Source organism: Ursus americanus, chromosome 13, assembly GCF_024610735.1.
Source record: "Ursus americanus isolate L20-20 chromosome 13, mUrsAme1.1.p, whole genome shotgun sequence".
NCBI lineage: Eukaryota > Metazoa > Chordata > Mammalia > Carnivora > Ursidae > Ursus > Ursus americanus.
In genome coordinates, this window is record NC_142139.1 from 46,359,368 (window position 1) to 46,386,942 (window position 27,575).

Below are 27,575 nucleotides of genomic sequence, written 5' to 3' on the forward strand. Positions count from 1 at the left end.
TTTCTTGCTGGCTGGGATTCCCAGTAAGGGTTTTCCCTCACCATCAGATTAGGTCTTGTATGACCTTTTGGGGGCAGAGGAGGAGGTCATTTGACCTACATTGGTTTAGGCTCTGGGTGGCCTAAAATCCTCATAGCTGGAATTCTCCCATCTGGTCCTATCCAGTTCCAGAGCCTGGCCCAGTCCAGCTTACTAGGATTTGCGGCTGAGATTTGGCATCGAAGTTTAGCAAGTAATTAAGGGTTTATCTATCTTCCTTTGCTTTCTCTGAATGTAGTTTCCTTGGGGACCTAACTGGTATGCATGGAGGTATGTGAGGTATATTTTGGAGGAAAAACTGGATGGGATATGAAAGAGAGAGTGAATTGTAAACAAAGAGAATAAATGATTTTTAAAAAGTAGTAATAATCAGGGCACCTGGATGGCTCAGTCGGAAGAGCATGCAACCCTCGATCTCAAGGTCGTGAGTTCAAGCCCAACGTTGGGGGTAGAGGTTACTAAAAAAAACAAAACAAAACAAAACCTTAAACAAGTAGTAATACAGAAAATCAAAGTTTTGAGCATGAGTAATCTGGGAGAATGGTAGCATAATTAGTGGAAATAGGACAGCTGTAAGAAGAAATTTACTTTTTTTTTTTTTAAAGGCTACACACCCAGCGTGGAGCCTAACACTGAGCTTGAACTCATGATCCTGAGATCAAGACCTGGGCTGAGATCAAGAGTTGGATGCTTAATCAACTGAGCCACCCAGATGCCCGTATACTCACTTCTTAAAAGTAATTTCTCCTGGGGCGCCTGAGTAGCTCAGTTGGGTAAGCATCCGACTCTTGATCTCAGCCCAGCTTTTGATCTCAGGGTCATGAGTTCAGGCCCAAGTTGGGCTCCATGCTGGGCGTGGAACCTACTTAAAATATGTATATTAAAAAAGAGAGTATATGCTTTTGGTTTTGCACATACTGAGTTTGAGGTACAGTTGGATACTCCACAAATAGTGGTGTTCATGAGGCAGTGGTTATCAGAGCAGATAGTAACCCATATTTGCCAAAGGGCCCAGGACATCCATATTTTGCTCTTAAGACTTTCTGTTCCCTTCCCCCAAATTACTTTTGTCAAAATTATATTCGTACTTCCAAACTCTGTCCAGGTTGTCCAGATGCCACCTCTGAATGTCTTTGCAGATTGCCCCAGATGTGCATGCCTTCTGAACTCCTGAACTTAGTTTTTCTTTTTTTATGGCACTTACAGCACTCCACTAGCTGTTTTTGTTTTTGTTTTTTTTGTTTTTTTAATTATCCAAGCACTACCAAATTATGCCTTAAGTGCAAGGAACATTATATGTATGTCCCTATAGTATGTAGCATAGCACTGAGTCCATTACTAGGAGCTTGGTAAATATTTAAATACATTTATTTAAACATGTTTATTTTCAGCTAGTACCACTACTTAGAGAAATATAATTTATTGTTATCTAGAATTCCTTTTTAAACTTTTGTATAAATTTTCCTCTTTGAAGCTTTAAGAACATTTCTTAGTGTTTATATTTCAGAATTTAACCAGCAGGTATGTTTATCCTGTCCATACCTCTAACTGTGTGTTTACCCTCTTTTTGTAATTTCAGTTACCAGGTGATGTAATTTTTTTAAACCTCAGAGACTGTTCTCTGTAGATCATTTTATTTTTTCTACACCAGTTTCAGTTTAGATTTCTGAGGTTCACTGCCAAGAAATGTATGACGTATTCTAGTAAGAATATACTTTTTTTTTAGAGCTTTGGTCTGTCATAAGAATAGCTTGACCACCATCTTTACCTCAACTGACCGACCAGACTTTTGCTCAAACCAAAAGTCGTTTGGCACTTACTTATCCATTTGTTCAAAGAACCCTGAAAGATTGCTGTGTCTTCCCTTTAGTTGGGTATTTTCCTGGTGAAAATGTTTAGTGCCACTTATAAAGATGGCCCTATCCCTGGCCACTCCGTTACTCTTATCAGTTATAAAAATGTTAAGTTCTGTCTTCACACCTGTCACTGAAAGACCACTCTGTTAATACTTCTTTTTCCAGAGAAATGTTTGTTTATTCCTACTTTTGCTTTCTGGTCCAAATCCAGTTCTCTGTCCCAAGATAAATATTCTACTGGCTTCACACTATTTTATCCTCATAAAAGCAAGTGGCCAAATACCTGTGTACTAATGCAGTTCATGTAATGAAAACATTAATGGCAAATGAGATTTAGATGAATAAAGGAATACTTGCTTTGGTTTCTCATGGACATAGTTAAAAAAAAAAAACACCAAACCTAAGTTTACTGGTACATAAATCATATACTATTACAATTTCAGTGGGCCCTCAGAAGTTCATTTCTCCTATTTGAATTTTGTAGGTATCAGTTTTGAAATAAGTGGATCAACCAGGGCTTGAAAGTATTTATTTCAGCCGTAAATTGCAGCTGTTCTGAAATGGTAATAAGAGTTGACGGTGATTTTTATCGTTCCAAAGAATGCAGCTGAGGGATGAGGAGAGGTTCTGATAGTCATCCTCTGCAACCTTTATTCTGCGAGATTTCTTGCTCCCTGTTTCCTAAAAAAGTAGTGACAAATTAACCAGAGTCAAAGGTATTGCAATTTTGATCTCCTGGGGTTTCCTTCTCCTTAAGCTTCTTTGTGATTTCTTATTCATGATGCTATACCTTTAATTTCCCACTTTAATTTACTTAGATGAGGTAATTTCTTCATGGGATAGGAAACACCAGAGGGAGAGATTATTTTCTGAGTGTTGCTTTTCAAGACCCTAAGCTTCCTTTTGATCCCCAAGTCTTTGATTTGAATTTTACACCTGAGACAGAAGCACCTGTGACTCCAGGTGGCTGCTGTCACCTCCCAGTAGTCTGGGAGGGGGGCCATCAGGAGATGGAGGATCTTGTACTTAGACGTTGTTGGGAAAGTTAGGAATACTCCTTGCCCCCCCCCCTGGGGGTGGGATTAGCCAGAGATCCTCTTAATTAAATCGTTTCTTTTCCTAGGCAAAGACAAAGAAAGATCTACATTGCATGGTGTTGGGTTCAAAGCAGAAAGAAGCCACGCTGTAGGTTTAGGATGCCAAAGTTAGACATCCTAACCAATTTTCCCCATGATATTCTCGTCTAAAAACTGGGGGTGGGGGGTGGGGGGGTGGGAAGGATGCATATAGGTTAACTGTGCTGTTGTGTATTCAAGATCAGTATTTCAGAGAAAGGGTAATCACTAAGTTGGGCTTTGTATTGGTTCACATTTACGTGGGTTTTATTTTCCAAAGCCGTTGCGTTTGCTTTATAGAATAGAAAACAGGCTCACTGGCCAAGGTCACACAGATAGTTGCCTATATGCATAGGGCCAGATCTGGAACACAGACCTGAGGCATTTGTCTCAGCTAATTTTTAGTCTTAAAGGTATGGCAAGTTCCCTTGTTTTGCACTTACTAAAAGCTGCTACGAATTTGTAGTTAAAATGGACCTTTTTTCTTTTTTTTAAAGATTTTGTCAGAGAGAGAGAGAACGAGTGCACAAGCAGGGGAAGCAGCAGGCAGAGGGAGAAGCAGGCTCCCCATTAAGCAGGGAACCTGATGGAGAACTCGATCCCAGGACTCTGGGATCATGAGCTGAAGGCAGGCGCTTAACCAACTGAGCCACCCAGGCGTCCTGCATCTTTTTTATTTTTAATGATCATAGCTCTGCATTCTTTTGTGTGCCGAACCTTTGTGTTATTTGCATTAGATTTGTGCCCTTTTCTGGTACTGGGGTGCTCAGAACTGTGACATGTAAGTCTTAAAAATCGACTCCAAACTCCTTTACATGGCTGGCCCTGTCTCATTTCTCTTTGCTCTTTCCCTCACACTTCTTAACACCAGTCAAAGTGAACTTATCTCAGTTCCTCAAACAACTTTGAGCTTTCCCTTTATATAGATTGCTTTGCCTGGAACTCACTTCCTCTCTTCCATCTTAACCTACTGACTCCTACCTCGTGTGGTGTTTAGAAGTGGGTGTGGACTCTGGAACCAGACTTCAGGTTTCTAGTCCTGACACCATCGCTTAATAGTTGTAAGATCTTTTTTTTTTTTTTAATTTTATTATTTTTTTAAGTAATCTCCACACCCAGTGTGGGGCTTGAACTCACAACCCTGAGATCAAGAGTTGCATGCTGTACCAACTGAGTCAGCCAGGTGCCCCGAAAGCTGTAAGATCTTGAACAAGTTACCAAGCGGCTCTGTTCTGCGCTGCGGGAATAATAGTAACCACCTCATGGTGTGGTTATGAGATTTAGATGGGTTGGCTTTTGTGATGTTAGAACAGTGCCTGGTACTTGGTAAGTGCTGATAGCTGGAAGCCTGTGCTGATAGTGTCCTGAGCCTCCAGTGGACTAGATATACCTGATCTTTCTCATACTCCTCATTGCACTTTGCACCCTGTCCCGCTGGACTGGAATTGCCTGTGCATGACTCTGCCACCCTGCTCTAAGACTAGGGATGACCAGGCCATATTTGTATCGTTCACTTTGGGATACAGCCCTTGGCATATACATAGGCACTTGGGAACTGTTTGAATAAGTGAATAAGCAAGGCTCTGTTACCTCATGTAAGCTTAGTGTCTTTGACCTCAGCTTTCCTATCCTTTCGTGAAGACCTGTTAAGCTTCTATTTGAAGCTTTTTAAAAAAATTTTATTTATTTTCAAAAGTTTTTAAGTAGGCTCCACACCCAGCATGGGACTTGAACTCATGACCCTGAGATTAAGAGTCGTGTGAGCTACCGACTGAGCTGGCTGTGCGCTCCTATTTAGAGCTTTTGATGAGGGTAATTTTAGGACAAGGGGGATGATAGTTTAGCCTTGGTTTCTTCATGGAAGCTTTTGGAGTTGTAACACTCTATTGCTTGGTGTAGTTCATTCTGTGCGAGAAGACACTGTACGTAAGGACAGGCCTCTTGAAAAGTTGCTGTGTTCCTTAAGAAAGGTTAAAGTGGGTTCCACTTAGAACAGGCTAGACTCATGAGGAGCACCTGATGGATGTTGACCACAATTTGGATTTAAACTAATAATTGTCACAGCCTCCCTGGAAATCACAGGATTTCCCGGCATTCAGCTTTTGTTGGCAATCAGGTGTGCCTATGGCTATGGAAGCCACTTGACTTTTCCCCCTTACTAGCTCTGTCTTTATAGTCAAGAATAAAAACAATGTAAAAGGAAAAGCTTATGTAAGAGTAAAATAGTTTCCGGCTGAAAGTAACAGACTTTTTTTTACTCTAGTAGTGGTAGTCATCTGGCATAGTCATGGTAGGTCCCCTGATGGTGTTCCAGGTGGAAATAATATCTTACTTAGGGGAAAAGGAAGGAGGAGGAAGGGGTTTGCTATGCTGCTAGGATTCTTTTGATTAAAGCCGTTAAAGATTTGGAGTAGTAGAAGAATGAGACTAACAATTAACTGCTGTAGACTTTATCGGATTTTCAAGGGGCAGTAGTAAAAAGCAAAGGTTAACTCCAGACTGGACTTTCACATCAGTATAATTTGAAAAACAAGTTCCATTTCTTGAGCTTGTTTCTGCCTTCCTACATGTAATCTGCCCTAATAGAATAATGAAAATAATAACATTTAATGAGCACAAACTATGTAAAGGCACTGTTCTAAGTGCTTTCCATATATAGCCAATGTATATACATTCAGTATTTACAGTATATTATATAGCCTTCTATTCTTTCCAAAGAAAGCAAAGCAAGATGTGTAGCAGTTAAGAGTGTGTATGTGTGGGGCGCCTGGGTGGCACAGCGGTTAAGCGTCTGCCTTCGGCTCAGGGCGTGATCCCGGCGTTATGGGATCGAGCCCCACATCAGGCTCTTCCACTATGAGCCTGCTTCTTCCTCTCCCACTCCCCCTGCTTATGTTCCCTCTCTCGCTGGCTGTCTCTGTCTCTGTCGAATAAATAAATAAAATCTTTAAAAAAAAAAAAAAGAGTGTGTATGTGTGTCAGGTTTGAACTCCACTTCTTCCGCCTACTAGCTGTGCAATTTTGGGCAAATTACTTTCCATCTCACTTTTTATATCTAAAAGCAGAAATAAAGTTCTTATTAGATGAAGTAGTGAGAGCAAAGTACTGTGCTAGACTAGGCTCATAGTAAGCCGCTGAGTTGTGCTAGCTAGGTAAGTAATTAACCATTGTTATATTGTCTTCTCCTGGGTGTGACCTTTGTTTTGATTGGTGTCCAGGGAAATTTATGAAAAATTTCAGAGCATTTCTGCTATGACTCTGACTGGGAAGTTAATTAGGTGCATTTATATGTGCTTCTGATGGTGTTACCATTGTTTACCAATAAGAGATGAGAGCACTGTAACCTCTGCCCAGACTTACCAGATCTTTCTTGATCTCCAGTCATCCCTTGTCATTGGTACTTTATTTCTTTGTAAAGTCATAACAAATTAGAGGAGTGTGTTTCTTCAGACCAGGAAGTGATGGTGCCTCATTGAACCACTCTGTTTCCCAGAGCAAGAGGGGACCATAATGTATTCACGGTGTCTAAACCACTTCAGATTACTCTTCTTAAAGCTTTACTTTCCTCCAGCAACTACTCCTTATCCTCTTGGATACACTCTTCTACACTCAGAGGCCCTGAAAGAGCAGGATTGGGGTGTGTGTGTGTGTGTGTGTGTGTGTGTGTGTGTGTGTGTCTATGTAAAATAGGAGGCTCTTACCGCTTGGAAGACATTTTCCCACAGTTAAGGTGTTAAAGATGTTACTGTTATGAAGAACAGTTAGTTCACTTATTTATTAGGATAATGGCTGTATTATAGTTTAATTTAGTTTTCATAGGATAGGCAGGCATTCTGACCACCCTTTATCGTAATGTTTCTGATTTGTACTCTGAACTCTAAAATTATGAATGAACTTGTAGACCCTATACAATAAATCTTCATTCAAAAACATCTGTTGACTATCTTTGGTATTTCAGATATAATGAATTGGTAGAATACAAGAATGAGTAAGACACATCCCTACCCTGAGCAGTTCAGTTCCTGAGGGTTTTTCATACTATTCCGTTTTAACATGTGTAATGGGACTTGGCGGTATACCAAAAGGTTGAGGCAGGGAGGCTTACAAAAGTGTTCAGTAGATGGCTGTTACATGAGTCTCTGAGCTTGGTAGATTCCTTCCTTTTTCGGTTCTTTTTTTCACTTAGCTCTTTCTTACCTTTTATCCTACCATATGGAGAATTAAATACAACGCATGTATAAGTCATTCTCATATTTGAGCTCATAATTTTTTTATTCTTGTCTTTCCATTTACCTGTGGATGATTTTCTAAAAATAAAAACTAGGTTATTATGATCAGAATTTGCTTACTAGTTTTCTGAAAGCCTAACTCTGTGGAATAGTGAGTGGTGAGGGTGACAGATGTGTGGAGGAGAGAGCAGCAATAAATGAGAAGGTGGACTTTTCTAATGGGAATTCATGGTTTCTCCCTAAACACTCTCAGTGTTTCCAGTCTCCTCTGTAACTTCATTCTTTCTTTTAGTGTTCACAAATACTCTAGGCTTTAAATGGGTTTGTTTTCTGTTTTTTGTTTTTTGGGGTTTGTTTTGTTTTGTTTTGCCTTGAGAACCTTTAAGGAGTTTTCATGTTGGTATGTTTGTGATACTAGGAATTTTACCAGTCATAGCTGGCCACTTTAAATAAAGGAAATTCTGTTTTGGAATGTCATTGCTTTCCACAGGCTTACAGAGGGTAATGCCTCCTCAACTGTCAGTGTGCACTGTGGGTAATGACCCTGTGTGTTTCGTTTCCCACACGTTCTCTGTATTGTGTAGAATAAAAAATGAAGGTTACATAAATTGATAATTTTGAGTACATTATTAAGGGCTGAAAGTAGGCAAAAGGTGGTGGGGGGGCTGGGGGGCTGAGGGGGCTTGGGGGGCAACTGATAGAGCAGTGTCCCTGAGCAGGTGAGAGACAATGAGACTCTGTGATCAGGGTCTATCTAGTCTTATTCTTAGACTAGAAAAAACAAAGGTTTTTCTCATAGGAAGCAAAGGTGAACGTGGGTAAGTGGTTTCTGTATGTCAAGCACTGTGCTAGTTTCTGGGAAGAAATGGAGGATTGAAACATGATCTGCTTTCAGGGAGGTTACAGTTTAGCAGAGGAAATGGTAACGAAAGCCCAGTCAGGTACTAAGTGCAGTCCATCTTCATTATTTGTGGATTCCAGGTTTGTGTATTCTCCTACTCACTAAAATTTGTTTATAACACCAAAGTCATACTTGTGGTGCTTTTATGGTCATTCAGGGACATCCACAGAGCAGTAAAATACTAGAGTTGCCTGATGTGCGTGTTCCCAGCAGAGGTCAGGCAGCACAGCCTTCTTCTATCAGCTCTCATACTATAAACAAGTGTTGTTGTTGTTGTTGCTTTCTCAGTCCCTTTATTTAGTGTTGAGGTTGGGTTTTTTTGTTTGGTTTGTTTTTGTTTTGCATCTTTGTGCTTGTTGTTGGTGATTTTGCTGTTTGAAATGCTCCCAAAGCATAGGGCTGAAGTGCTGTCTAGCGTTCCTAAGGCAAGAAGGCTGTGATATACTGTGCTTATAGAGACCATCTGTGTGTTAGGTAAGCTTCCTTCAGTGATGAGTTACAGTGCCATTGACGGTGATTCCAATGTTAATAAAACAACAATATATATATTAAGGTATCTTTAAGCAGAAACACACACAAAACGATATTAAGTATTAATCAATTGATGAAAACATTGTGGCCACAAGGCTTGCAGGAACCTAACCCGGTATTTCCCCTAAGAGCGATGGTTCATTATTTACTAATTCAGTTATCGCAGAGACTTTATAGAACAGAAGTACTGCAAATAGTGAGACTCAATTGTACAGTGGAAGTACTGTGCAGCGTTCATCACCTTTAGAGTGGAAAAGGTAAATGGGCAACTGATTCTGAGTTTGGGGGGCTGTTCCAACTGAGGGAATGATGAGGGGGGAATCAAAGTGATGACTTGTAGGGCTTGAAAGATAAAGAAGTAAGCCAGAGTAGGCTTGGTACAGGAAGAAACTGGAAGATTATGTAAAGTCAGAGGTCAGGCTTGGAGGGAATAAGATAGCTGTAAGAATAGGAGGTTGTTGTCAAAGTCATATTGGAAAATGGGTGGGGCTAGATATCAAGGCTGTTTTTAAAGAAGGCAGAGAACAGCACGTTTGTTGTTGGATCGACCATTCATGGGAAGGAATGTTGAGTTCCCAAGGGATGATATAGTGATCAAAGAGCCCAGAGAGCTAACAAAGGTAATTTCAGTGCCCAGGGGGTGTAACCATGTGCATGCTTCCAGAGAGTCCAAGAGCCCTGAGACATGATCCAGGAATCTTAAAAGTCCAGGTGTAAAAGCAGGTATAAAGAGGCCTATGCAGAGGATCAAATGAGTGGCAAGGTTCTTTCCTGCACAGAGTACAATACACTTCTTTGGTTTACAAGCCCCACCCTCTTTGTACCATGGGAAGGACAGGAGGAAGAATCAACAAGATTTGTTTGTTGATTAGATTTAGGGAGAGGAGGAGAGAAATGGGGTGAATGGTCAAGAGTTGCTCCAAAGTGTTGACTAATTGTCATGAGATCCTTTTTCTTCTGTAGAGGAGATAGGTTGATGTTATACTTCCAGAGTTTTCTCTGTTATCTCTTGGTGACCCAAATTCTTCAATTTACATTTCCCTTGTCCTGTGATTTTCATTATTACGGCATTTGAGATTGGCGAATGTGCGCACTTACTGTCTGGTAAATAGAGGTAATGATTCCTCTCAGTTCTGTTTGCGTGGGGGCTGGGAGTGAGCCAGCTTCCCCTTGACAATAAGGTTTCACTGACAATTGTGGACACTCTGACTCTGACGCTTGTCTTCCAAATTTTCCCACTGGCCACCAGCTTAGGTTTGTCTTTTTTCTCTTTGGTCATTTTGATGGGGTTTGGAAATGAAGGAGAGGCAAATCGTATACATATGCCACCACTGTAATTCTTCTCAAGAGTTTTCTAGAGCTGTGCATCTCATCTGGGTAGCCACATGTGGCTGGTGGACACTTGAGATGTGACTAGTCTGAATTGAGATGTTCTTGAAGTATAAAATTCACATTGGCTTTCAAAGACTTAGTGTGGAAAAAAAGAATGGAAACTACTTCATTAATTTTTACATTGATTACGTGTTGAGATAGGATTGTATATATTGTGGCTAAATAACATAAATTGTTAAAACTCACTGCACCTGTTTCTTTTTGCTTTGTTAAAATGTGGGTACCAGAGGGGTGCCTGGCTGGCTCAGTTGGTAGAGCATGTGATTCTTGATCTCAGGGTGGTGAGTTTGAGCCCCACATTGGGTGTAGCGATTACTTAAAATCTTAAAAAAATGTGGGTATTAGAAAATTTTAAATTGTATATGGGGCTTGCAGTATATTTCTGATGGGCAGTGTTTCATTGCGCCCCTTTAAATTTCCTGGGAATAATTTGAAAATGACTATTAGATGGTACTGCTTCTAAAGACCACATTTTGGGGTCCACTTGTATTTCTAAGGCCATTGAAGTTGCCAATGTACCTGAATGTGGCTCTTTTAAACAAAGAAGTACTGTCATGAATACTAGAAATTCTCCCTGCTAAGAAAACTTCCCCCTAAGAAGTTTTTTCTTTTTCTTTGGAAACTCTCCTGTTATAAATAAAGTCAGTGCTCACGACAGTTCTACTGGATGGAATATAACTGAATCCCTTTAAGAACTGATAGCAGGATTACCATTAGATTGTGTTTTGGACTAATCAAATACAGTCAGATTTTTAAATGTGTAACTATTTTTCAAAGGAACATTTGAATCTGTGTCACCTTGAGCTGTAGTGTAGGAGTTTTGTTTTCCCTGAGAGAGTGACTGTTTTCATAATTTAGGTGAACAGCTATTTTGTCAAGCAGCCTTTTAGTAAATATGCCAGAAAAGAGGTTAGTTCTAACTTAAGCACCATTTACTCTGCTCAGCGTTAGCTGAGCTACTCAAGTGAAACACAAAAGAAAGTAAAGATGTGGTGTGCGTGTCCTCAAGAAGTTTATCATTCGGTTTAGAAGTTCCTAACAGACCTTCTAACATTCTGTATGTGATGAGGTACAAGGAGAGATTTGTACCTTCCAGTAGTGACAAAGCATTCAAATCTGGGAACTTTTTTATTACAAAAATGCAGATTCATGGGTACTTTGGATAAACACCACTTCCGCATGTGTTCTTTTGTGGGAATTGTGCATGACCTGCAGCTGTTCTTTTTTACACCATGACCGCGGCAGTGTGTAAGAGACAGGGACTGTTGTTCTAAGGTGCAGCCAGTGGGAAAAGCTGAACCATGGTTTTTGGGAGATTCTGTACTCCAAGAAACAAATAGAGAATCCTTCAAAACATTGTGTATAGAGTCCCTTTTGTCTTCCCTTTATACATGTTGAAACGTCTTCAGAAAAGGGTCATTGTGGGAAGTTTTTATGGGGTAGATGGCCCTTGGTTTGGGTCCTGAAAAAATTTTGAGGATTTGACTTGGAGAATTAGAGGAAAGGTACTTTAGGAGGGGAATTGGTATGATTGAAAGTATAGAGGAGGCGGAAAAGGAATTTATCAGTGGAGGGAAGAATGCCTTATGTTAATTTGAAAGCTAATTATTTTGAAGATACAATTTTCTAGCTGTTGCATTAATTCGTTCTAGAGTATATTTCTCCCAAGGGACTTTGCAATCAGTCTATTTTAGAGGGCTTAATGGCCTGGAACTTCCAGAGAATTGGCCATGATTTAGGGTAGGGGGGTGGAGAGGTGACTGACTTTCTTGGATAAAATTATTATTTGCCAGATGTCACTGTGGCCAAAGTTATTTATCTTGGCTTCATGTTGTATAAATACAATGCAGTCATCTATGAGTGTAGCAACTCAAATAGGACAGTGAGTACTTTTAGACACGTGCATATTAAAAAAACCCTCACATTTGCTTAGAGCTGTACAGTTTTTCAGAGGGACTTTCACCTGCTCACATTTAATATTTCTAACGTCCTTTTAAGATAGGTGGGATAAGTATCACCATCACCCATTTATTTCCAGCTGGGGAAACTGAGGCTCAGAGAGGCTGAGTATCTTTCCTTGGGGTCATGTGGCTAGTGAATGACTATGCCAGAGCTAGATATAGCTCTCTCCTTCTAGTCCAGCATTCTTTTCCCTAGTATGACGCCCTCTCAGCAGAGACACTGCTGACGGTGACTGCTCATCTGGCTGCTGGCATCTGCTGGGTTCCTAGTACTCAGCCTTGTCATGAGGAACTGACTCAGAGAAATGAGAGTCTGCTGATTCAGAGCTGAATATCTTTTCCCAGCCTCTCATTTCCCAGCTTTCTCTTCTCATAAGTTGATTTCTATCCACTCCCAAGCGACTTTTTTAGTATCTGTCACTGCCAGGACGGTAGGGGTGGAGGTTGTGGTGTAGGCTGCCATATCTCTATAGGCAGGGGTCAACAGGGAGCCAGAAGCACCACGCGCTCCAGATAAAACTTCTTCCCCTTCTCTAGCTTTCCTGTCACCAGTGGTGAGTGAAGAGAGGGCCTTAGTGCTTTGGGTACTTCTAATAAGTACCCCCAAACCCACAACACTGTAGCCCTGTTACACCATCACCGTATCTGCCTTGAGCACGCTAATACCATTTTTCTCGGTATCATCAGCGTCCCGGACAGGGCCTGCCTGACACATCAAATATTTGAAAGGATAAATAAATGGAGTACCTAAGTCTTTAGATAGCATGTATTGAAGGCAAGTTAGTAAACTATTCTGCAAAACCAGGGAAATATCTTTATAAATTGTGGAAGAGTGTCATGTGCTTTTTATTTTGTTTAATCCCATTTGCTATTTTATTTAATTACAGCACAGATTAACGAATAACTCATAGTAATTCCAGAATTATCCCAGTGGCTATAATAGAATAATAATAGTTATTGTTGGTGTAATGCCATTTACAGTAATTTGATTGAATTATTTATTCCTCTATGAGATAGTTGTATCCTCATGTTATACATGTCAAAAAAATTACAAATGGTCAAAGATGTTTTCTAAAATGTTATAAATATAAGAGAGAGGGAGAGAAAGGCCTTTTTACAATGAAACTCTTTGGCAGGAAGACTCAGAGACCAGCCTAGTATGGGACACAGGTTAGTTGACCTGAATGGAACAAGGCATATAAGAAGATGCAGAACCGGGCTGCCTGGCTGGCCCAGTCGGTAGAGTATGCAGCTCTTGATTTCTGGGTCGTGAGTTTGGGCCCCATGTTGGGTGTGGAGTTTACTTAAAAATTAAAAGAAAATCTTTAAAAAAATTTAAAAAGAAGATACAGAACAATGAGAAGGCTTATTGCAGAGGGTCTTACTGCTCAGCCGGGTGGCTGGGCCTTTAGTTGTGGTTTGGGCCTGTGAGCTTCTGTGTCTCAATACTGACAGCATTTTAGGACTTAGACTTGGAGTAATCCAGGCTGATTCTGTTCCAAAGCATCAACAGAAAAGTTTCCTTATGTTATAAATATACATCCAAATGGAAGGAGGGTGGCGATAGCTGAGAGTTCTCCACTAGGTATTTTTTCCTAGTGTGCTTCTCATGAATCATGCAGTTTGGTAAGAATAGTGACAGTTTTGATGGGGAGAGTGGGAACACTGAACACTGGCAATAACACAGAGCCATTTTTGGTCAAATAGGTAGACTGAGCCAATGTGTTGAATTGGAATTTCCGCAGCCACTCTTTAAGGTATGTTTTTAAAAAAATTGAATTCATATTTAAAATTATAGGTACTGTGCCCCCCCGCCCCCTTACTCTTGCCCAGGTAGCGGCAGAGGTGGTGCAGGGGCTGGGGCGTATGCCTCCAGCAGAGAGGACAGCAGTCTCATGAGTGATTTTCCAGGAAATAAAAAAGGACCCCAGGGGCAGACAGTGGTGCCCCCCAAAAGACACTCCAGATTTCAAGACTTTATAAATAGTCTCTGTGCCCCAGGGGGTGGAGAGGGACAGTTGGCAGCATCCTGGGGGTGGGGGAGCAGGGAGCCCCACGTTGTCTTGCCTCTTCAGCCATTTTATTAGCTCAGACACATAGTACTACAGGCACCCGCTGCCACCGCTGCTGCCGCCGCCCCCTCTGCAGTCTGGGTGGCTGGCCAGGCCATCCGAATGTCCCTGGGACTCCAAGTCCCTAGCCCCACCTTCCCTCAGTTGTGGTCAGACTCCTGTTCTTCTTTTCTTTGTAACTGGGTGCCCTGCTCACATGCTTTGCAGAGAATCAGAGACCTGTGAATGATTTCAGAGATGATGGCCCCAGCCCAGCAGCTCCGTTTCCAACTTCTTTTTTTTTTTTTAATGTTTTTTTATTATGTTAGTCACCATACAGTACATCCCTGGTTTCTGATGCAAAGTTCGATGATTCATTAGTTGCGTATAACACCCAGTGCACCATACAATACGTGCCCTCCTTACTACCCATCACCAGTCTATCCCATTCCCCCACCCCCCTCCCCTCCAACTTCTTAAGCAGGTCTGGACTGCTGATACTTATGCTAAGGTCCAAATGCTAGAGAGAGCCCAGATGGACATCAGAGTTAAACTTTAAAAGTTGTGTAATATTTTGTTGCTAATATGTTTCTAACTTTAGGAAATCTTAAAAGGAATTGTGTGGTTATTAATTTCAGTGAAACTTGGGGGGATGAGTTGTAAAAATCATGCATAAGGAAAAAGGATTGTAGATTGAGGTCTGATAATGACCTTTAAAAAAAAGAAGTGATAGAAGTTTTTAAAGTTTTTATCTAAATTGCTGGTTATCTAGCTGATTCCACAAAGGGTGAATCATTTGACAAAAAAACAAGCAGTGCCCCTTCTTGTGGGTGGGGAGTTAACACAGCAGAGCCTTACAACCATGAATTAGCAGGCCTGGCCCCTCTTTTTCACATTAAAGTTTAGATATGAAATTGGTACAGCCACAGTTGTATTGTAACTCTCATCCTCAGAGCCACTGTTTCATTTATTAGGTTGAGATCTCCTGGAGTCTCATCTTTCTTTTCCTTATCTATGTTGTAAGCATGCTGGTACTTGGTTAGATAGCCTTTTGAATAGCACTTAAAAAAAAAAAGTGTAATGTGTGTAGCTTAAAAATCCTGTCATTGTTATGTATATTGTATTGCTGCTAGGTACTAAAACTAAGTCTCCAAATAAAGGGAAATTGGGGAGTTTTGTTTTTAGTCAGATATTGTAAAAGAGCATATAGCTGCAGCTATGTACTTTTTGCTGGCTTATATAAATCTTAATGATAGCAATTATGTTGAAGGACAAATAGTGTGAGTAGAATTGCACTCTTGCAGGGTGAATGCTGTGCTTTTCCTTTCAGCTGTCTGAAATTGTTTTGACTCTGACAATTTCCTTACAATAAAGCCTGCAGAATTGTTATAGAATAAAGAAATCAAGTGATCATTACTGGTTTGGCAGCAAGGATTTAAAAAATAAAGTAGCTGTACCCATTGTTTGTAAATAATACATACCCAAAAATGGAAAGTAGAGAAAAATAAAAGGAAAAGCATTCTTAGTCTTGCCATTCAAAGATGTTCTGATACTTCTTTCCTGTTCTTTTTTCTAGGTTTGGTTTCTTAAAAGCACACTTGTTATCAAAAGTACATATATAATTTTGTATCTCGTTCTTTTTATTTAACTTTGTAACATAAGAATTTTCTGGGGGTGCCTGGGTGGCTTAGTTGGTTAAGCCTCTGCCTTTGGCTCAGATCATGATCCCGGAGTCCTGGGATCAAGTCCCACATCAGGCTCCCTGCTGAGCAGGGAGCCTGCCTCTCCCTCTACCCCTCCCCCTGCTGGTGCTCCCTCTTGCTCTGTCTTAAATAAACAAATAAAATCTTTTAAAAAAAGAATTTTTCTGTGTTTCACAGATTTCTTGAAGACCTGTCACTCATTCATTCATTCTGTCAGTTGCTCTTCGGTGCTGGATAACAGATGCTTTGTTTTTCAAAGTGTGGGTATATAGGAATGGAAAATAATCTGTATTATAATTACATACTGCAAGATCATCCTGAATTTTCATGTAACTTTTATCTAAATCTGAAAGCTAAATTGTCTCCCAGGTAGTTCCTCATTTTAAGTCAAAGAAGTAATACTGGTTGATTTTATTGTACATTTGAGCTAACTTTTTGTGTATCAAGAAATCGCTCTGCTTAGGAGTCTGTCCGTCAGCCAAAGTCCTGAACTGGACAGGGTCAAGAGAGGAGGGCAGAGCAGGCATCCTGTGGGATAGCTGGTGTGCTTGGCTCTGGGACAGGGATTGTTTACGAGACAGCAGGGCATGGTTCATGGCAAGGTGTCTGACAAGAGACTTAGTCACCCACAGTGCACATGACTGAGGCCTTGTCCTCACAGAGAACCGAATTAGTGAGAATCTAAACATCCTAAGTGGTGTGGGGTTCGGGATGTAGGAGAAAGAATTTGCCTTAATTTGACAGTCAGTGATATTCAACTGCCTCCTCCCTAACCTCTTCCTAAATCAGTCCTCAGATGGTCAGGTGCCATTGTGACCTCCCTCTGACCAGAGTGGTGTGAGGAGTGGTGGGGCTCGCTCCTGAGCAGGGATGCCTGGACTTACATTCTGGCTCTGCCTCTGACAAGCTGCATACTTTGGACCAGTTCCTTAACCTTTCTGTGCTCCATTCTCTTCCTCTGTTAAAAGAAGATATTAGAGCTATCAGCTTCCTGTGATCAAATGAAACATGCTAGAACAATGCCTCGCGTGTAGAATAAGCACTTAATAAACCTAGCTGGTTATTATCTACCTTGCGTGACTGAGTTTGTACATTTTGCCAAATTTCCGGAGTGCTGAGCTTGTCAGTTAAGTTGAGATGGTGTTAGGGCAGGTGTATTATTTTCTGATTGCATACTGAACAGGTATTGTGAGGATGGGCTGCTCCTTAGGTTTGGGGAGCTGTTCGTGATCTGAAAACAACCAAATACCGACAGACTTAGTGTTAATCCTGGATCTGTTTATCTGTTTCTAAAGCCCATTCCCCGAAAACACACTTCTTCAAGAAAGCTGTCTCATCCCCTTGCCTTAGTCCGTTTGTGCTAGCCTAGCATGAGTGCCTTTTATTAAAAAAAAATAAACTTTGGGGCACCTGGATGTCTGAGTCGGTTAAGCGTCAACCTTCAGCTCAGGTCATGATCTCAGGGTCCTGGGATCGAGCCCCACTTCGGGCTCCCTGCTCAGCTGGGAGTCTGCTTCTTCCTTTTCCTCTGCCCTCCCCCCACTTTACACTCTCTTTCTCAAATAAATTTTAAACATCTTAAAAAAAAATAAACTTCAAGTTGAACTATAAGATACAGAAAAGTATACGTGTTCTGCTTGCTACATATTCGCAGCACCAGCACCTGTATAAGGAATAGCAGTTTGCCAGCATCTCATAACCTTTTTGTGTCTCCTTCTGGGGATCGTGCTTTGAAAACAACTGGCAAAAAGGCTCGTGATCAGTTGCGTGTGGATGTGGAAGCGGTTTGATGGAAGAGAGGGAATTACCCGGTAAAAGGAGGGTCTGTTGTAGTAGCTGAGGATCAGGAGCCCCACTCCCTGCCCTCCATTTACTGTTCTTTTTTTCTCACTAAGGTAATGTGAATAGGCAGTGAAAGATTCTTTTTTTTTTTTTAAGATTTTATTTATTTTTTTTTAGAGATAGAGAGTGAGAGAGCTCCTGAGTGGGGGGTGGGTGGGGGAGGGCAGGAGCAGAGGGAGAAGGACAAGCAGACTCTACACAGAGCTCAGAGCCCGATGCAGGGCTCCATCCCATGACCCCGAGATCATGACCGGAGCTGAAATCAGGAGTTGGACGCTTAACTGACTGAGCCACCCAGGAGCCCCAGAGAACGATTCTTTAGAGAAAGATATAGTAGATAAGAATAATTAGACTGGATTTTTTGGGAACGATGTTAGGCCTTCATTTTTTCTCTCTCATTTGTGACTTTCGAGTTAATTTTTCATTACATATAGTGGTCACTGTTTTTATCACCTGAAGAGTGTGAAGTCAAGGGAATGAAGAAATGCATGCTTACCCGAAACCTTCCTGACTAATTGTCCCGACTCTAAATCAGGTATGGGAATGGATTTTTCCTCAGATACCAAATCTTTTGAGCTGCAGTGGGTCCCTGGAACACTGCATTGAAAGTATTTGCAGAATATCCACAATAGCCAAACTATGGGAAGAGCCGAGATGTCCATCGATAAATGAATGGATAAAGAAGATGTGGTAGATATATATACAATGGAATATTATGCAGCCATCAAAAAATGAAATCTTGTTATTTGCAACAACGTGGATGGAACTACAGGGTATTATGCTAAGCAAAATAAGTCAGTCAGAGAAAGACAATTATCACATGATCTCACTGATATGTGAAATTTGAGAAACAAGGCAGAGGATCATAGCGGAAGAGAGGAAAAAATGAAACAAGAAGAAACCAGAGAGGGAGACAAACCATAAGAGACTCTTAATTTCTGGAAACAAACTGAGGGTTGCTGGAGTGGAGGTGGGTGGGAGGGATGGGGTGGCCGGGTGATGGGCACTGGGGAGGGTATGTGCTATGGTGAGCGCTGTGAATTGTGTAAGACTGATGAATCACAGACCTGTACCCCTGAAACAAGTAATACATTATATGTTAATAATAAGAAGAAAGCATTTGCAGAGGAGTCTGGGCACAACAGGAAATAGTGTTCGGGTTGATTAGAGATTTTGGCCAATGGCAAAAAAAGGGATTGGACTAGTATCCTCAGTACCATATAGTGGCCTTGTGTATTCCGAATGATACTTAACACCATTTCTGGACTCTCAAACTTAGCACTCTTCTCTAGGACTACTTAGTACTGGCTATGAGATTGGAAGTAATACACATATAGGTTAAAAAGTTGAACCATGATGGGGCGCCTGGGTGGCACAGCGGTTAAGCGTCTGCCTTTGGCTCAGGGCGTGATCCCGGCGTTATGGGATCGAGCCCCACGTCAGGCTCCTCCGCTGGGAGCCTGCTTCTTCCTCTCCCACTCCCCCTGCTTGTGTTCCCTCTCTCGCTGGCTGTCTCTATCTCTGTCGAATAAATAAATAAAATCTTAAAAAAAAAAAAAAGTTGAACCATGGGCACCGGGCTGGCTCTGTCAGTAGTAGAGCATGTGACTCTTGATCTCCTGGTTGTGAGTCCGAGCCCCATGTTGGGGGGTAGAGTTTACTTAAAAAAAAAAAAAAAAAAAAAGTTGAACCAGTCGTCTTCCTTCCTTACATCTGTCATGTGACCTCACCATACTTCCACACTTCCCTAATCCTCCCCTCTAACAGCTGATAAAGTTCATGTGCATTGTGAAAGTATCTGTGGGGACAGCAGCAGTTCCAGTCAATGCATTGAACTGCAGGTGGAGTGTGGGAGTCCAGGCAGAGACTGCAGATATTTTCCTAAATGGGGAAACAGGGCCCAACTGTGTGAAGGAAATAGAGAACTTTACCATGAGTAGCATTGCAAATAGGGATGATGATAAATTTTCTACGTATTGTTAGTTAGTATTTAAGATCAGGATGTCCAGCGTGATAATGAGTCATAGGATGGGTACCTACATGAGTATGATGTCATTTCAGGAAAGGGAAGATTGAGAAAAAAGGAAGATCAGATTGAGGGACAGAACAGAATTTGGGGGCACTGAAGATCTGAAGATTACCTTTCTCTTAGCTACTGTATGAGCTGCTCTGATTGTTGTTGAAAACTGACTTCCATGCTTTGGAGCCAAAATACAACATGAAGACAAATTTGGGATAAAGAGGAACAATAGCTTTATCGCTTTGCTGGGCAAAGGAGGCTGCTGCAGACTATGGCCTTCAAAAAGTACAAGCAGCCCCGGGGAAGGGGCTGGGGCGGGGGTGGTTTATAGGGAAATACAGGCTCTAGCTGGTTTTGGCAGAAACTGTGCACCGGCTAATAGCCCTCTTTGTCATTTCTTTAGGGTGGGACTGGGTTCCTGAAACAAAAGGCTCAGAAGGGGGGAGTGGAGGTTTGCAGAATACAGGGAAGAGGTTACTGAAACCGAGCTTTGCTGAAGTGTTAGTGCAGCCATTTTGATTTTTGTTCAGCTTTATGCTTTTTTTTTTTTTTGAAGATTTTTTATTTATTTATTTGACAGAGAGAGAGACAGCCAGCGAGAGAGGGAACACAAGCAGGGGGAGTGGGAGAGGAAGAAGCAGGCTCATAGCGGAGGAGCCTGATGTGGGGCTCGATCCCATAACGCCGGGATCACGCCCTGAGCCGAAGGCAGACGCTTAACCGCTGTGCCACCCAGGCGCCCCCAACTTTATGCTTTTAAGTGGTTTCATAATGTCTCAGAAGAATGGTTGTGATGATATAATTATTACTTGTTTTTCCATTTACCGAAGAAGTTTAAAAACTTGCATTTAAACATAAGGAAATTGGAGTGGTATAGAGGCATCTCGTTTAAGTACAATGGTTGTGGTTTTGATACACATCTCTATTATGTTTTATCAGATTTTGAGCTGTGGAATTAAGGGTTATTAAGGGGAGGGACAGAGGAAGTGGCTTTTTCACTTTTTACAAGTTTTAAATTTCTTTACGTTACTATACTGCATGAGTCGCATTGATTGAACACAAAATGTTAGAACTTCTAAAGGAACTTTTGCTGTAATAAATGAGCGAGAGTGCATGCGGTTAAGCACAAGCACCCTCTTGGGCAGAAAATATGCCTCAGACTGTAAAAGGAGCGCACTGCTAGCTGTAGGTAGATTCGTATCATAGGTTTAATACCACTGAGTATTTACGTTAAAGCTATCACAAAGTTAACCTGTTGAGCATCTACCAAGTGTAAGACCTATATGAGGTACAAAGATGAATGTCAAAACACACTTTTTAGACTCAGAGAATTTATGATCTGGTTAGGGTCATAAGATATGTACACTACTCTGTTGCAAAGCAGTTAAAAATTATAGAGGGGGACGCCTGGGTGGCTCAGTCGTTTAAACTTGCGACTCTTGATTTCAGCTCAGGTCATGATCTCAGGGTCCTGGGATGGAGCCCCCTGTAGGGCTCTGGGCTCGGGGGAGTCTGCTGGAGGATTCTCTCTCTCTCTTCTCCCTCTGCCTGCCCCTTCCCCCTCTCACATTCTCTCTCTCTCTAAAATAAAGACATCTTTTTAAAAAAATCGTAGAGGAATTCAAGGAGAAAAAGATCTTCCAGCCTAGGAAGTCATCATGGGGAAAATGAAATTTTTACCAAGGAAGTGTTTCTCAAATGTGTGGTTCCCAGGCAAGCAGCAACAGCATGCTCAGAACTTGTTGGAAATGTGCATTCTCAGGCTCCACCTCAGCTCTGCTGAATCCAAAACCCTGGGGGTAGGTCCAGCAATCTGTTCATGAGCGTAGTGTGAGCACCACTCAACCAAGGAAGTGGTGGGTAAAAGGTATGCTGACTGAATTTAGGGAGAAACGGTGACTGGTGTGTAGTGTTTAGTTAAAGATGGCTGGCTGAATGAAAGAAATGTACCGAAAGGCTTTAGCTTCTGTTTCCCAATGCAGTTTAATCCTTATTTCATCCAATTATCCTTTGTAACTGTGTTGTCATTTTTATCTCTTTATTGTTCTGATCATTTAAAATGTTTGCATCATCTGGATAGGGGATAGCATTTGCCTTTTATAACAGTATTTGAAGCCTTTAAAAAATGTAAAACATCAGGATGATCGAACAGCTCTGTGGCTCACTACTAGGTTAAGTATTTGTTCAGAATACGTATTTAAAAAGTGGGTTTCATGGAGTGCCTGGGTGGCTCAGTCTGGTAAGTGTCCAGGTCTTGATTTAGGCTCAGGTTATGATTTCAGGGTTGTAAGATTGAGCTCTGCGTTGGGCTCTACGCTGGGCATGGAGCCTGGTTAAAATTCTTTCCCTCTTCTTCTGTGCCTCCACACCCCCCCTCCCCCCAAGGAAGAAATAAAAAGAGGGTTTCATATTCTTTCATTAGGTTCTAGAAAAATATTTTTTAGAGATTACAGTTTTAAAACTTATTTTTCACATATAAAAAATGGGATATGTTCCCTGAGCATTTCTACATATTTTATAAAATTCAGTTATTTTGGTATTTTTACAGATCCTACTCCATCAACATTGAACATGTTAAAAGATAAAATTCAGCCGAGTAAATTTGAAGATCTAATTGGCTTTATTGAATGACTCATGAATCAAGCAGTATCCCACCTAGCAAAGGGAGAGGAGTGTTCCAAGGAGTTGTACAAACTGGAAAGTTTTTATTGGAAGGAGGGTGGAGCAAGAAAAGTATAAGCAAAAAAAAAGAAAGGGCGGGCAGGGGTCTTACTATGCAGATCACCTCTATTTGCTTTATGGGGGTTGGGGGAGGGGACCCGGGTGATAGATTCCTCATTGGTGCTTAGCTGAAAATTCCTGATTGACATGTTAAGAAGAATGCTGGGGGAGATTGAAACCACAGTTTAGTTACTAAGCTCCGTTTTGATGACTTGGTCTGGCTGGAGAGACACCTTTTGGGGCCTGTGGTTTTCTTTTTGACAAACTATACTTTCATTTCTCCTGTGATTTTGGAGGAGGTAAACCCTAGGTGAATTGGAGACACTGATTTGGGGCCTCACTTGGGTCGCTTATGAAGTGGGCATGATAATGGCAAAAGGAGGCTTTCCTTTCAGCCTTTGCTCATCCGGCTGCACTGTGCCTAAAATGGAAGAGTTACAGTGCTTGCATAAGTGAGTTTCTGATTCTCTGTTAAAAAGAGAAAGTGATTTTAAAGACAGGGGAAAAAAGAAGAACCCATGATCACATGGTGGCCACACAGTTAAGCTTTAAGGTCAAAATGTGTTCCCCTTCCTGGAAAAATGAATTCATTTTCTACTAATCTGGTTTTATCTTGGCACTGTCAGTTTATTACTGCACAGAGAAGTCTAGTCATTGTTGTAGGTGTGTTGCAATCTTTATTTCTCGGGGGGGGGGTGTATTTAAGATCTTTTTTGCGTTTGTTATAAAGGAACTTAAGGTCATATGGATAATAATGTCTTAAGGTAATTGAGGCCTCTGCCCTGATATCATTAGATTTTTCTCACACTTGTGGGGTGAAATACTTCGCTGCCATGTTTAAAGACACATATAAATCCTCCTGACACTAGAGATCCAGCCAACGGTTCATCAGATTTTAGGGATCTATTAATATTTTCTTCAGCCAGATTCAAGGATGAGGAAGAGGAAAAGGAGTTGAGACAATCCCTTATAGTTTTCAAGATCTGACCAGTATTTTAATGACCTATGCTTTTTATTTCTTCTTAAAGAAAAATTACTTTTTCCATGACCTCAGTACTATGGAAAAATCATACAGATTCTGTAGCAGTATTTCATTTTACAGATGAAGTATGTTAGTGTCATAATTCAAAACTGAACTACTTGTCCTTGCGTTCTGGTGTTCAGAGCTTTCTTGGCCTAAACAGATCCAGGAAATTGGGAATTCATTGCAAGAGTTGTGGGAGGGTTTATGGCTTCTCATTTACTATTATTTTCCTTACGTATGTGTATATGTGTGTGTGTGTATAAAATTTTTCTTACATATCTACATAGTATTAAAGCAAGGACGTGTCCCTACTCTCACTCCCCCACATCACCTCCTGTACATTAAGCCCTACCTTTGTTGTGTGTAACCATCTCCCTCGTTTGCTATGGGTAGAGTTTTGCAAGGTTGCAGAGTAAGACCTGTCAGCTGACACTTGCTCACATGAGAGCCATTAAAGAGGGTGGTGTGGCCAATGTCAGTGCAACCTTGCTGCTGAAGGCAAGTCACTGCATTTGCCCAGAGCCATATGAATAGGTCTTGTGACCAATTAATTGACTACTACCTAATCTCCAACAGGGGAGCACAGATGGAATGAGTCAGACCAAGCTGCTCAACCTGTTGAGTGTTTTGTCTTTTGCTGACCGGAGTACAAGCTTAGGAACAAAAGTAGGAAGTGGGATTTGGATTTGTCTGTTTATAATGGTCCTGCTGAGAGCGTATTTTATAACGTGATGGATACATCTGACTTCCTAATACTTTGGCAGGCTTAATTTACGTAACGTATGAATGTTCCTTTTTCTCTCTCTTCTTTTTTTTTCATTTTGAAAGAGGAAATTAGTAGGCTGCTGCCAAGTAGCTCTCCTCACCTACCGTATAGGGAGTACGGTGATTATTTAGGACGGCTGGTCAGTGTGAAGTATCCCTCAAACAACAAAGAATCTTCAGCATTTGTGTCCCAGGTCCATGTCGATAGTCAGGATAAACCAGAAGAAAGTTCAACCACCCGGAAGATGTGTGGCAGCTCGGCGAAGACAGCAAATCGGCCCAGAGGCTGGCAGGATTCAGCCAGATGCGTGTGTAATGCCGGTTCTGGTGCTGGGAGGACTTACAAGGCACTTTTTTGCACAAAGTATCGAAAAGGTGCCAGGGTAGGAAGGGGCATTGATCACACGGAACTCAGCAACAGGTTTGAAACTTTAGTTATGTTTTAAAGTCTCAGAGAAATTCTTACTTAAATCATTGAGTACCAAACAGATGAAATTATATTGATCCGAAAGTTGTTTTTCAAGAGTACTTTTAGTAGGATATGGGGTGGGTGGTGGGTGTGTAGAAACAAGTCATTTCCTGTATAGAAAAGGTGTAGGCATGGTTTTTTGTTTTTTTTTTTAAGATTTTATTTGCTTATGTGTGTGTGCATGTGTGTGTGTGTGAGAGAGAGAGAGAGAGAGAGAGAGAAAGAGAGCATGAGCAAGTGAGCGCGAGCAGGGGGAGTGGCAGGCAAAGGGAGAAGCAGGCTCCCTGCTGAGCAAGGAGCCTGATGCGGGACTCATCCAAGGATGCTGGGATCATGACACGAGCTACCCAGGCATCCTGGCATGGTTATTTGCCCATCTGCTTTCTTAACTTTCGTTACTTATGCTGGAGGCAGCTTGCAAGAAATGGTTACGTCCTTGTCCTATGTTGAAGTTTGAACAGTACTATTCACAGAGATGATCAGGAAAGACTTGCAGTCCTGAAGTACCACTGCAGTTGGTAGATGGGACACAGGACTGGGAGTTCTCACTTTGTAGTTTGAATGGTAGGTGGAGGCAAGGTGATGGGAGAGAGTCCAGTTTTCAGGAAAATTATTTTCATGAGAAGGATGGTATTATGCTGAACTGATTTTAATAATGCAGCTTACATAAAGAGAACATTGTATTTGCTGTATTATTTAAGGGTGATTATGTCATCCATTTTGGAAGAGTTTATTAATTAGTAATAGCTCTTAACTGAAACATATTTGTAAAGAATTTTATTGCATATCAAGGAAAAGGAAAAATCCTTTCGAGAATTGCATTTCATTCCAAAATCTGATACAGATAGGTAGAAGGAGAGCCAAAGTTACAAAGTTAAGCTTGCTTCTCATGGTTAGTGTAAAAGTAGGTTTCTAAATTTACTTAAATGTTATTTTTTTTCTTTATAGCAGTTTTCTTACAGTTAACATGTTATAAACTTTATCCATCAATACATTTCTTGGTTGATTAAAAATCAGGATATAGTTTCTGTTGTGTAAAAATCATCTTTCTTTAGTAGAAACTTAACAAAATAGTGTATAGGCTACTCCAGTATAAGAGCCCAGCTGATTGAAGAGTTAGGGAGAAGTGTGGAAATTATATAGGTGTTGGGTCACTTGCTGTCCACTCAATTAAAGAGAGATATTTATGGAGGAAGTGGTAATGAATGATGTGGTACATTAGAAAAATACATTTGTTCAGATAAGAATTTCACTTTTATACTATCTGTTTTTATCTGTTTCTTATCAGGAAAGGACAGCTGAGTGATAGGAAAGAGTAATGGATTGGCATCCAGTCGGTCTGGATCCTGATCTTGATACCCAGCTCTGCTGCCCATGAGCCTTGTAACCATGTGGGAGGCTCCTTGCTTTTCTGGTCTCACTTTTAACCCTAGGCTGTGAAGTTGGTTCAGATTATTTTTTAAAAAATCCTTTCTTCCTCTGAAATCCTAAGATGTAGCATCAGGACCTTTTGTAGTCCCTATTTTTGTTATTCTTACAGTTCTAGATTCCCCAAACACGTGTTTGGGGTGATGGAGACAGCATCCACATAAGAATAATACTCAGGGCCACACAATTTTTTTTTTTTAACTTGAAAACATTTTTGTATGAGCTTCTGCTGAGCTTAATATTCTTTAGTGGATTTTAATCATTTTTAATTAAACAAAACTTTAACAAAAAAATTTCATATCCATTATTGCCTTTTCTTATTTTAACTTCCTTTAGATTTACTTCTTTGGTGCTGAGATTTTTTTTTTTTTTAATTCTGTATGGTGATGACGTATACTTGTCAATTAATTGGAATTCATTTCTAGTAAGACCAGTTGTCTTGGTAGATCTCATACACTTTCTCTTCCCCTTTCTGTGATCTTGAAAATGTATTATTTGCAGTGTTGTGTTTGGTTTCCTGAATTTCTTTAGGACTTGGGCCAGTCTCAAGGGTAGAGTGAATTATTGACAGGAGCTTACACTGTAAGTAAGGATCTGGCTCCAAAGTGTTCACGAGTTACCTGTTTGTCCAAGTCAGGAGGCAGTCAGTTAAGTATGACTTCCAACTCCCTCTTTGCGCTTGGGTATCTTAAATCAATAATTTTAGGTGGTCTTAGCTGATCACACTGATAAGTAGGTTTTTGTTTTTTGTTTTTTATGTTGTTGTTTTTGTTTTTTTCTGTCTTTCCTCATGATTTTCCAGTTACTCTAAAGGTGAAGAGAAAGATTCCACAAATAGAAGAGGAGTCATGTCATGTTGGACAGCTAACAGTGACTGACCACAGTGTAAAGCTGACACAGTTCAGTGCAGAAAGAAACATTTTAATCTTTCCCGTTATGGTTCATGCGGAATGAAACATTGCAGGATAGAAGTCTGTTGTTCTTAACATCACTTCCTTTGTCCTTAATCTTTAGAATGACAGATATTGGCGTTTCATTTATTTCACAAAACTCCAGAATCAACGAAAACCTGCAGAGTTTGATGAAACATTTTAAGTGGTTGATCAATAAATTCTTCTCTAAAACTTACCTCAAATCCAGTAACTGGTAGGAAACTGGGTATATAGTCTTCCATAATCGCTTCTTTCTTCCTTAAGATACCAACCATGGCAAAGCTGTTAATGACTTGATTTTTCTCACTTTGCCAGCAAATTAGATAACCATAGGGCTGTTCATGTGAGAAATCTGGGATTATTTGCCAAGCTTATCAGCGAATCATTGTTTCTCAGATGGCAAGAGAAAATTTGACATAACCTTGTCTTGAGAAATATACGCCACCCACACAGAAGAGGAACTGAAACAAAGCACTTCAGAGTCAATGGTGCTGTACGTTTTACATCTTGGAATTTAGATTCAACAGAGACTCTTTGTACTGCTTTAGAATCACCAGGCTAGGAAGGGCTGAAGAATTAATGAGTGCATATATCCG

The 27,575-nt window shown here is 40.9% G+C and overlaps 1 protein-coding gene across 5 annotated transcripts in view; it reads left to right on the forward strand.

The window, feature by feature from the left end:
• Window positions 1-27,575, forward strand: part of FNIP2 (folliculin interacting protein 2) — a 131,877-nt gene that overhangs the window by 14,993 nt on the left and 89,309 nt on the right. For 2 of the 5 annotated variants that reach the window (XM_045798728.2, XM_045798729.2), the window contains exon 1: window positions 22,446-24,571. The exons of the other annotated variants lie outside the window; for them this stretch is intronic. In XM_045798728.2, the coding sequence (XP_045654684.2) occupies window positions 24,168-24,571 (404 nt within the window). In that variant the 5' untranslated portion in view covers window positions 22,446-24,167. Of the gene's footprint in view, window positions 1-22,445; window positions 24,572-27,575 lie in introns of those variants that run through there. 5 annotated transcript variants of the gene reach the window in all.